The 12,360-nt window shown below is 42.7% G+C and overlaps 1 protein-coding gene across 1 annotated transcript in view; it reads left to right on the forward strand.

Annotated features, from left to right (window-relative positions):
• Positions 1-1,523, forward strand: part of DDX41 (DEAD-box helicase 41) — a 20,556-nt gene extending 19,033 nt beyond the window's left edge. The window contains exon 17 of the mRNA XM_018552392.1: positions 897-1,523. Within this exon, the coding sequence (XP_018407894.1) occupies positions 897-1,033 (137 nt within the window). The 3' untranslated portion in view covers positions 1,034-1,523. The remainder of the gene's footprint in view (positions 1-896) is intronic.
• The last annotated feature ends 10,837 nt before the right edge of the window (positions 1,524-12,360 follow it).

Genomic DNA, 12,360 nt, shown 5'->3' on the forward strand with positions numbered 1-12,360 from the left:
CATGTGAAAAGCACAGGTTCACTTTAGGGTTTCATTGTTTTACAAGGTATCGCCTTATACAGTATGATAACCATTTAGTAGTTTCCAAAGTAAAAGCTGAATGTATAATATTATTACATACACATTCCTCTACTCTCCTGACCTGTGGAGGTTATGGTTTAAAGTCTTACTTTGCCATACCAATCAAATTTTGGCCATTTCCTGCTGAATCGACCATATTTGATCCATGTGTATCCCTGGCAGCACCACCCAGCTCGACAAGTCATTTTTTCAATTGACTTTTTTTGAAGACGCCAGGTAGAAAATTGTTTGCTGAACAGTGATTACGCGGGAATCCGCTGCAATCACTGTTCAGGTATTCTGACAGTTGCAGGCCCTTGCTGTCAGAATACAATAACTGCCAGGGAAGATCCATTCATCCATCCACGCTCTATAGCCAAGTGATTTCCCCATTCCGTGGGTTGAATGAGAAAAATCTTAAAGTGTACGGCCAGCTTTACACTAATATTGTTCCTGTTACAATCAAACAAGAAAAATTGATAAATGCATCATGCTTGCTTCCGATAAATGTCACCTTGTCAGCCTCTAATCTTGCCTCAAACATTAAAAGAGGTTCAGTTAGGGGGAACAATGAACAATGGAGGTGTTATGTTTCATTATCAGGAATGGAGATTTTTGAAGTGTACCTGTTCTAACGTGTCTTCTATTTTGTATGATTCTGCTGCAGCAAAGGTATCCGTGGTGATCTGTTCAAGATATTTGATTACTTGGATGTCTTGGCATGTCGATGTGCTTAACCTGAAGCATTAGTTGTGGGTGCTATGGTCTTCGCTATAATGATAAAAGGATACGTCCACATTCTAGTTTGTCTATAACACAACTTTCTTTTTCTCTAGGCGAGCGAGGCTGTGCCTTCTGCGGAGGTTTGGGTCATCGTATCACAGATTGTCCCAAACTGGAAGCAATGCAAACCAAACAAGTCAGCACCATTGGAAGAAAAGACTACCTGGCCACAAGTTCTATGGATTTCTAAGGGTGAAAGGCTACGGCTGGATCTTAAACGGTGGATTCCATGTTTATAAGACTGCTAGATGTATCTGTACATTGGACTTTGTCTGTCGTAAAGAACTACTCTATAGCAAAGGATGTATTTATTCATGATGATTACCCAGTAGTGGCGTATTGTCCTCTGGGCTGTAAAAGACTTGCGTTTCTGTGAAACCTTTTTATCTGCTCTCAAAGCAGAGGCAAAATATGTGTGAATCTCCCCAAATGTTACTTCTATTTTTACTTGTATCATTTTCTTATTGTATTTTTATGGTTGGTTAACTTTGATGTCTGGCAAAACTCTCATTAATATGTTTCCTTGATCTGTGTCTTGGTTGCATGAGAAGACCGTGAGAGTATTGGCATCTGTGAGCGTATTGAGTCATTTTGATGGCAGTGTGCCACATCATGGGATATATTACATTTTGTGTCATTCAGCCTGCATTCCAAACCAGTAATAATAAAAATATTACCAAGCACTATTGCTCCAGCTTGTACTGACTAGATCTCCCTGCTACACAGCCAAGCTGAAACATAAGTGAAATGTCCAAGTTTTAAATGCTTGCTCAGCTGTAGAGAAAATCAGTAAACAAAAGTAACAAAATGGAAAAGGCCTTTCAGGGACTTTTCAAGGTTACATGTTAATACAAAAGGGGAGCAGAATGTGGCATCCCCAATCCTCGGTCATATGACCGGAAAGTCACATGATGTAGAGTGCAGCAAATAGTTATCTCCAACATTTTGTTAAAGCAAATAGTCTTGAGGGTCATCTGGATAGCATGAAGGCCTGAGTCAAGGTCTTAAATGTTAATGAAACCCAAGAACAAAACTGTAATATATTGCAGCTTACCAGCCTTTAGGTGTGGTGGCTGCATTCGTTTTCATGCTAAGACTTCTCTTATGTAACCTATTGGTCTCATGTAATGAAGGTAAACAAAGGCAGACATGTTTAAAGTCCTACCAGGGTGAACAGGGACAAGAAGTGTGTTATTCTTAGGATTACCAGGTGAAATTAAAGGAAACAATTTCTGAAATAAGAGGCATTTCATCTAGGGACTGGTAAGCTGCAATACATTACATATTTGTTTTTGGGTTTAGATATGCTATAATGGCAGATCTATACCAGTCACCATGCAACCAAAAGGTATTGCAGCCCTACTTTAAAGTGGACCTGAACTCAGAGCGAAGATTTGCTACGGTATCGGGAACATTTAGGAATGTTAGTTGTCTAAGCAGTACCCTGAAGGGTTTAAGCATTTGCCTTGAATTGCTCCTTAAAAATAGCAGTGTACTTTCTCAGTTGTGAGTGTGCCTAGGCACGCCTGTGCTACAGATACATAGCTGTATATCTGCAGCATGATGTCCAAAGCACTGCTGCCTCTCACTGCTAGCCTTAGGACATGTGGAGTCAGATTTGGTTATATCCTGCTCGCAGTTCTCTTTGCTGGTGGCTCTGACATGAGGAAGCAAAACCCTGCCCCTACCAAGATGGCCGCCTCCACACAGAGACACAGTGCAGAATAAGGCACGGTATGTTAGTTTTCAGGGTAAGAACTTCTGCAGAGAGCCCACAGACAACACTGGTAACCAGTCCTTTGCTCTCTGCCTGCCTTTTTTTTTTGGGGGGGGGCACATCTTCCAGAGTTCAGCTCCTTTTAAACCAGCTGGGAGTTTTGTCACTTCAGCTTATATTTTCCCACCAACCAATATCTGATTCTTGCCAATGCATCACTGTTGCGGTTCTGATTACTTTCTTGTAGGCGGTTTACAATCTCTGTAACTTTCCTGTTTATGGCTTATGACAAGAAGAATGCTTAGCAACCTTCCTGTAAGCAAACTAGGGCATCAAATAAATCCAATAAAAAAAAAATCCTCATCATTTTTGTTGTTATTGACGCATCACAACTTTGCTTAAAATGGAAATCCAGCTCTAGAACTTTTTTCTTTGTAGTTTTGGATAGATTGTAAGGGTTAGAACCTCTAAGTTTTTTACAGCTGGGTCCTCACTGGGATGTTTTTGTGACATTGACATATTCAGGGGCACTAACACAGATTATTGATTAGTAATCTAAGTGACATTGTACTATGTGGTCACATTTATTTTGTAAATCCAGTCCCCTCTCTGCACCCTCCCCTGCCATTCGGGTTTTTTAACTTCCCTTTACACACAGCCCTTTCTGGAGTCTCTTGGCATATCATGCGAGGTCCTCCTGGTCTTCTACCTTTTTTTCCCTGCAGTGGCAGCCACAGGGGGACTTCAATACTACAGTGACATCCAAATACCAGCGCCATGCTTCCCCCATGGGGAGCTCCAGGACAGCTTGGGTTCACAGGAAGTAAGTTGAAGGACACTGGGTGTTCAACCTGGAAGAGGGTCAGCAGAGTGGAGTTTCTGTGGGAAACTGCACTGGAGGTACAGCGAGTATTGCAGTGAGAGCTTCATTTTTTGTTTCAAACTGCCTTAAAGAGAATTAAAAAAAACTAACCCTTGCAGGAGATCTATGAGGTGAGTGATTTCCACTCATCCTCATAGTTAGAGCCGACCTGTGACAAGCTGTCACAGGTTGACTCCATCGATCGGGAAGTGAGCAGAAATATGCAGATTATCCGCTCACTTCCTGATAGTCACCGCTCACTGAAGGGAGACAATCGGTCACTGCTGCCCGCAGCGATTTCCCCTCTCCCTTCTCCGATCCTCCAGCGCTGAGTGGAGGAACGAACCGGGGAGGGAGCGGGCACAGCTGGCTCTTCCTCTAGATAGTCAGAGCCAGCTGTCACTCATGCAGCTGGGTGGATCTCGACAGGGATGTCAGGATCCATCCCGGCTGCGGCATTCTCAGTATATCGCAGGCAATAGCACGCTATATACTGAGCTTAGGGTAATGGGAGGACGGTAGTATATGTCCTCCCGTGACCCTAAAGAGAACTATGGGGAAAAACACTTACCCCATAGTTCTCTTTTAAGTGTTTGTTTTGGTCTAGGGCCCAAATAAAAATAAATAAAATAACTCACCTGATCCTTTTTGTCTTCTTCTCCCCTGGGCTCTGGCAGTCTAAATACCACTGTCACCACGTCTAATGCAGGTCCATTGACTTGCATTAGACGTGAGGATGCCGAGGGACATTCCACAGTTGACTGAGAATCAGTTGAATACATCTTCTTTATTTTACCCAGGACCAAACCAAGCAGTTAACCCTTGCAGTGCGGGGGTAGCTCCACTGCAGGGGTTAGTTTTATAAATGTTTTAATTTTTCTTGTTTCCAGTTTAAAACTGGAGATATGCTTTAAGTGCCTGCATGTGTTTCTGATGTCAGAAATGCTGTCCCCTTTTTATTGGAGGTCTTTTCTTTTATTCATGTGTATGTACATTGGAAACCCTACATCAACACTGCATGAGCTAGTTATTTTGATATGCTCCATAAGGATTATTTACTTCAACTACAAAGGCTTGGGAGTAGGTTGCAATGTTTGTGCAAGTATGGGTGGGGCACATGCTTTATAAGACAGCTGGCAATTGTGGGTTTATTATTTTTATGCTTGATAAACAGTATTTTATTATATAGCTTTTTGTTACTTTTTATTAGCCTTTAGAGAAATACTTTTTAGTTGCTGTAAGACGCTGTCAGTAGGTTACTGAAATATGTGACAATAAAGCGGAAACAGTGTGATCTAAAATGCTGCGTCGCATTGTACATTACAATTCTATCAGTGAACCATTAGAAGGGAGGGGATTGGGAAGGTGCATGGTCAAATGTCTAGAAATGGCCAAACTTGACGGTTGAGACTACCCATGAGTCTTTCCAAAGATGCGCTTAAACATGCGCAAAGTGGTTTAGCTTGGCCCCTTACTGCATCTGTTTTAATGGTATTTAAAAGGATTGCTTTTGGGACTTTGAGTGCTCTTCCAGCCTCTTAACCACTTGATGACCGAGATTTTAAACCCCCTTCCTCACCAGGCCATTTTTCAGTATTCAGCACTGCAGTACCTTGACATTTATTCCGTCATGCAGCGCTGTACTGACATGAACTTTATACCATTTTTGGGGACAGATAGAGCTTTCTTTTGGTGGTATTTAATCACCACTGCGGTTTTAATTTTTCTACTATATAACAAAACAAGTACCCTAAATTTTGGGGAAAAAAACCTGTTTCCCTATGAAATGTTAGGAAACATTTATTATTACCCAATTTTTTGGTAAAATATAAAAGACGGGGTCACGTCGGGTAAATCGACACCAAACATGTAAAACTTTAAAATTGCGTGCCCCCACAAAATTGCAAAAAACTACCACACCCAAAAATGACCATAGGCAAAGCTTTTACCGCTCATCAGTTTAGTGTTATGGGATGGGAGTGTCAACGGAGTGGGGGGCGCGGCAGCAGGGGGAGGGGGGTGCCGCACAATGTAAGGTTATGCAAGCAATCAGCCGGCTCTATAGCTTGTATAAAAAAGCCGGTACCTTCTCGGCGGGATTCTGCTAGCGACCGTCCGCAAAAAAAAAAAAAAACACGAACATCTACGTCCACCCACCAGGAAGGATCCGCTGTCCGCCCATATTTTTACGATGGGCGGACGGCAAGGGGTTACATTCTTTACCCTGACTGGACCATCTTGAGTCCCTGAACATGGACTGCACTCGCCTGTTTGAGAGGCTTCTCTGGCACCTTAAGTAGGGTATACATAGGTAGATTTTTGAACAAACGTTTGTTCAAAAAATCTGGTTGGAACGTTCGTTAATGCCATCAGAGACTTGGCGACTGTCGTTCAAAATTTCACTTCATTTTCATTTAACATTTGATTTTGAAAAGAATGGAGTTTCCTGAACGAAAATCACAATCGCTGTTAGAATTTCTTTTGAGCAAAACATTTTTTCCAGTAGGCACTGTGACGAACTAGGAGCGCAGAGAGAATACACAGAGGCAAATCACACGGAACCCGGCGTGCGGGGTGTTTATTGGGGAATTCAGGCGTACAAAGCAAGGTACAAAGGCCGGGGTTAGGTCCTGGGGGGTTGCAGGCCACGGGGAGGGTCCACCCAGAAGGTAGGCAACGGGCCAAGGAAGGATTAGATCCAGAGTCACAAGGCTAGTAGTCCAGGGGTCAGAGGTGCAGCAAGAGGTAATCCAACAGGTAACAAGGCACCGTGTGAGTACATCCAGTACGGGTAAAACAACAGATCCCAGCAGGCCTCACAGCAGCAGTGGAGCAGAACAGGAAGGGTTAAGTCCTTATCCCTTGAATCCACAGACAGAGACCGGCCTCAGCGCAGCCTCCAGTCAACCATTCAGCGAGGAAGAGAGCATGCAGCCTTCCCACAAACACTTACAAAGGTCCCGGCAGGGGCCGGCCTGAGAGGGGAGGGAAGGGGCAGTGCACAGGCTGTTGCTGAGCAACTAACCCCCTCCCCTCATGTGTCCTTTGTTCTGGAGAGGCTACAATGGAGAGAAGCAGCAGCATGTCCTGGCTTGTCTCGGTGCTCCTTTCTCCACAGGCACCTTCAAATTTTTTCGCATTGTGATGGAACTGATCATTGATTTGTCCTCATCAACGATTAGAAAGTTGAACAAACGTCCTGAAATCCATTTAATTTCTTGGAAATTCTAATCATGTATACCCAGCTTAAGCCTCCTGTCTTGGGGTAATAAGCCAGACTGTGTTACAGTGACAGTGGGATGGTTGTCCCTAATTAGACATCAAATAAAGATTTTTCTATCATGTGGTTTATAAAGAATGTATAGTGGTTTTGTACACAGTTTCTTTATGATAAGCAGGAATAAAATAAAAGTTTAAATATATTCTTATATTATTCAATCTTCCATGCAGCCAGCACGTAGAGTTCTAGTCTCCTTTATACATTATTAAAATATGGATGTCAAATAACAGTTTTAAATCTTGGTCATTTCGGAAAAAAACAAGCAAAAATAACCCCAAACCAGTTTCTCTTTAAACACTTCAAGCCATTGATCTGGAGCAAGTGCACAGATGAGGAGTTCTAACTGCACCTGCTGTATGTTTGTTCAGGGTCAGTGTCTCAAAGTACTGAAGTCAGACAGCCAGACAAGCGGCCATGGAGATAACCTACATGTTTCTTTTACCTAGCACTGTGCCCTCTGACTATTCCCCTTACTATACCCGCTGACTATACCCAGCACTGTGCCCTCTGACTATACCCAGCACTGCGCCCTCTGACTATACCCCTCATTATACCCGCTGACTTTACCCAGCACTGTGCCCTCTGACTATACCCAGCACTGCGCCCTCTGACTATACCCCTCACTATACCCGCTGACTATACCCAGCATTGTGCCCTCTGACTATACCCAGCACTGTGCCCTCTGACTATTCCCCTTACTATACCCAGCACTGTGCCCTCTGACTATACCCAGCACTGTGCCCTCTGACTATTCCTCTTACTATACCCAGCACTGTCCCCTTTGACTATTCCCCTTACTATACCCAGCACTGTGCCCTCTGACTATTCCCCTTACTATACCCAGCACTGTGCCCTCTGACTATACCCAGCACTGTGCCCTCTGACTATTCCCCTTACTATACCCAGCACTGTGCCCTCTGACTATACCCAGCACTGTGCCCTCTGACTATTCCCCTTACTATACCCAGCACTGTGCCCTCTGACTATACCCAGCACTGTGCCCTCTGACTATTCCTCTTACTATACCCAGCACTGTCCCCTTTGACTATTCCCCTTACTATACCCAGCACTGTGCCCTCTGACTATACCCAGCACTGTGCCCTCTGACTATTCCCCTTACTATACCCAGCACTGTGCCCTCTGACTATGCCCAGCACTGTGCCCTCTGACTATACCCAGCACTGTGCCCTCTGACCAGTGGCGTAACTACAGAGACGGCGCAGGCACGGGAACATGTTCTGGGGGTAGGTTGCAGAGGAGGGTGTTTGGGGGGCCCCATACAAAATTTGGCAATGGGGCCCTGTGAGTTCTAGTTACGCCCCTGCATATATCCTTTTTTTCTAGTAAACTAGGGAAGGGTTAAAACCTGTCTCACGTTACAGGAGTCATGTTTGTGATTTAGATATGGAGGAGACTTGCACCAGTACACAGGGTCAGGAGTAGCATGGGTGTGCTGCTGTACAAAGGAAATGCAAGCATTGCTTTACCTGTCCCTTCATGCTTATGTTTTTAGCTTACAATTGAGTGTGAATGACGTGGGTGGGCGCAATGAGTACCTGCCCGTGTTGCCCACTGTGTACTGTAACTTAGCAACAGTACTGTTAATAGGTGGCAAAGCAGGGAGTATTTACATTTTCTCTTCCAGAGACTGCCAGTCTGGTCTGAAACAGTCAGTGTAGCTGTTTATGGCTCACTGGTCACACATTGGATAGACCAGTTCTAAGTGTGGACTAAAACTATATGTAAACTCGGACAATAAAGTGTTCTTATTTGCTCTCTTTTCTACAGAGTACAGGCTGTGAGGCAACAGGGAGCCTGAATAATAAAGTTTTTAAAGAAGAAATATTTCTGCAAGAAATGAATGAATTGCAAATCAAGCATAAATGACTGAATGATAGAAAATTAAATCTTCAATTGTTAAGGTGCCCATGCACTGTTGGAATTTCGGCCATTTTTTGAGGAACCGGCCGCAATTCACACAGTGTGTGCCGCTGTCGGCATCCCTTAAACAGCTGATTGAAGGAGTCGGTCGGAAAATCTTCGATCGATCAGAGCCGGCAGCCAATGAGCTGCCCACTCTGGTCTGGTATTCTGACGGGCCGGCGGCACCTGTCAGAATACAATGTAAACAGCTAGATTCCTCACTCAACACACTATTAGTGATGATGGAGGAATCGGGTCTTTTTTTCTTTCTTTCAGCCCGCGGGTTGAACAAAAAAATAATAAATCTGTGTATGGCCAGCCTTACATCATAAATATCACATGCCTTCACGTGTCATGGCTACAGTTAATATTCTTGCCCAAAAGTGCTTCCTTCCAAATTTGCCCTGTTTATTTTTATGGCAGAGGCCTCAGACTGTATGTTCCCTTAGGGGGAAAGACTAATGCCAGTGCTTCTTACTATTACTATGCAATATATCAGTGCTTTAAATATAAGTGTTAAGAAAACAAAATGACATGATTGTATCCCCAATATTTTGCTCACTCTTGTATGCGCAAATGAACCACCGATGGGAGTTATTACCATTTAGGAGTACAGGAAACCGGAATACATTAGGTAGTTTTAGTCTGGGTGAAATGGCAGCAATAGTATGCATTTGGTGGTATTGCGGTCCTGCAATGCAGAGGATTTTGTTTGTTGCGTCAGGCTGAGTGTAGTATCCGCCTTTATCCTGCAGAGGTCAACAGTGCTCAACCTTCAATGCTGCAGAAAGCCTTGATTCTGTCCCTGAAAGGTATCTTCTGAAAAATATCACCAAATTAGGAAGATGAGAACCTCTGTCTAAATTCCTGACACCCTGCCAGGTCCTAGGAAATTTACAAAGGCCATATTAAACTGTTAACTCTTAACTGTAATACTTCTGACTGATATTTAATAAGCCAAAAAAGCGTATTTCACTTGAAACTTGAAATCATATTAACTTTTGACTTTAAATCATAAGGAAAAAGTTACAGTTGTAACATAGTAACGGGAATCTATATGTCATTGCATAAGCACAACACATTCAGTAAGTTTTTTTTTTTTGCCCAGTTTGTTCAGAGTAGTGCAACTATTGCTGAAAGAAAATCACATGAGTGTTTGTGGTGGCCTGAATAATTCCCTGTGCTGCAAACTAACAAATAAATTATGCTTTTTTGACTGCTTAAAAACTTTTTTCTTTTTTCTAACTGAAATGATTTGCATGTGTGGCAGATGAGCACATGTACACCATAAATAAACAAGCACTTGGACAAAAATGAATGAATATGTGGATATGCTCTGGTCCAATCTTCAAAGACAAGGGAGTAGAAGTGGAAATCAGGGTGCCTTGGTCAGCCTGGTAACACATTGCACTTTATCTTACCATGTACACCACATTGTGTTTACTCTTTAACCACTTGAAGACTGGGGTGTTAAACACCCTTCCCATCCAGGCCATTTTTCAGTATTCAGCACTGCGGTACTTTGACTGACATTTATTCCATCATGCAGCGCTGTACTGAAATTAATTTTATACCCTTTTTTGGGGACAGATAAAGGTTTCTTTTGGTGGTATAAAATTTAATTTTGTAATATATTAAGGGAAAATTACATAAAATTAAAAAAAAAACTGTTTCCCCTATATTACATTCTAAAACATTTATTATTACAAATTTTTTTGGTAAAATATAAAAGACGGGGTCACGTCGGGTAAAAAGACACCAAACATGTCAAGCCTTAAAATTGCGTGCGCGCGCGAAACCTCAGAAAACTACATTACCCAAAATTGGCCATACTAGCGGATCGCGCGCGAGCAGGAAAAAAATGCCATCTGGAGACGGCAACCCGTTGATGCGAGTCAGCCGTCCGTCCGTTTTTTTTTCTACGGGCGGACAGCAGCTGGTTAAAGTGGACCCATCAAAACCTCAAACTTCAATTATTATTTTATCAGTCACCAGTCTGCAGATTTCCTCAGCCTTCATCCACAAGTGATCACTGCATTCAGTGTAGTTTCTGGCAGTTCAACAGGCGGCTAGTTTGTGAGAGTGATTCATTATTATATTGGCTGATCATAGATTGAGAAGCATCCGCAGGGGGCATAGCCTGCAACATAAAGGCTACATGGGCATTGGTTTCACCTGTAGTGCCGGTCTTATAGGAAGAATGAAAGGTGAATGCATTTGCAAGGGTAAGTATTATGATGTCGGGAAATGTGCTTGTGTTACATTTAATTATCACAGCATATGTGCACCTGACATGAAATATATTACTGATATTAGGTTCACTTTAGGTTGATGACTTTCTCGTGTGTGTCTAAAAAAAATTGACCACAGTTCCCCATTAACAGTGTGGAAATTGTTGAAGAGGTTAGGGTATATAAGTTTACCAGGAGACAAGTATTGATGGGGAGAAAGCAGAATGCACTGCAAGCAATCTGGAGAAGCTCCAGCTCTCATTATGTGCAGGATGTTAACACTGCTGTCTGGGAATGCATTACATGGCCAGAAAACCACAAATTTGTGCATTCCATAAGTCCAGAAAATCATACTTTTTGCTGAGGTCACCTGATAGCAAAGTTTATTTTCACGGACTGGCCATATGGTGGCTCACTAACCTAGACTATTATTTTTTAACTGGTTCTATTGTTTCTAGAGAGAAAATATGTAAAAGGTGTAACTCCAGTTTTTTGAGAATAAAAAATAGTCTCTATTGTTCATTAAGGAGCACAGATTGATAGAGACCTAGGGCTATACTGCTGACTATAGGATAAATGGACACTAAGCACATAGAAAACTGAAGGCCAGCCCCCCTGGAGGCAAATACCACTGCCACTTCACAACTACCTAGTGATATTTGTTTTTGCTTAAATTGGAAGAATTTTCTACTATCAACAGCTACTGGTAATCCTGGAAGTCTCTCCAGTTATTATTATTATTATACAGGATTTATATAGCGCCAAGAGTTTGCGCAGCGCTTTACAATATAAGGAAGACATTACAATCAAAATACAATTCAAGACAAGATGGTAAGGAGGGCCAGTTAGTCAACAAGTGCAGGTGTTCCCAGTTCATTAAGTATACTGGCGTTGTCTCTCCGATGGTCCTGCTGCCAGCAGTTCAGGACAGGACAGTATATATAGGGATCCCTTGTGGAGTTATCAGGACCAGAGCAGCGGCAGTTTTCCTGTCCCTGTCTCTGGAGACTAGAGACTAGCAGGCTATAGGCTGTATTTAGGGTTTTCCATTGTTTGCACCTGAGGTTGTTTTGTGTGGTATTTGCTACAGAAGAGGCTGTCGCTGTCTGGTCATTTTGTGTAGGGGTTAGGATTTACTACTGGATTCGCCAATATACTCTTTTTTGACCTAAACATTCCACCAATGCGTTTCCTCATCATCCAATGTTCAATGATTTTATCCATAAAGATTGGAAACACCCTGACAATTCCTGGCACTCTATCCTTGGTAGGATCTGCTTTCAAACTATGCTCACCTCTGTACCCAATTCGCAGATTTTAGCTGATTGGCCAAATCTCTAAGCAAACACCTGGAAGCTGCTGTTATTGACACTCAGATTATTCATTGCATTGACCAGATAGTCATTGCTTTGAACTGTAGGTGTGCTGCTGCAGTCCCAGGTAACTCTTTCTTCTGAACAGTGTTTCTATTTTTGTTGGCATGTAAAACTCTGTGTAAATTGCC

The sequence above is a fragment of the Nanorana parkeri genome, unplaced genomic scaffold (genome assembly GCF_000935625.1).
Source record: "Nanorana parkeri isolate BGI_ZX_2015 unplaced genomic scaffold, ASM93562v1 scaffold87, whole genome shotgun sequence".
NCBI lineage: Eukaryota > Metazoa > Chordata > Amphibia > Anura > Dicroglossidae > Nanorana > Nanorana parkeri.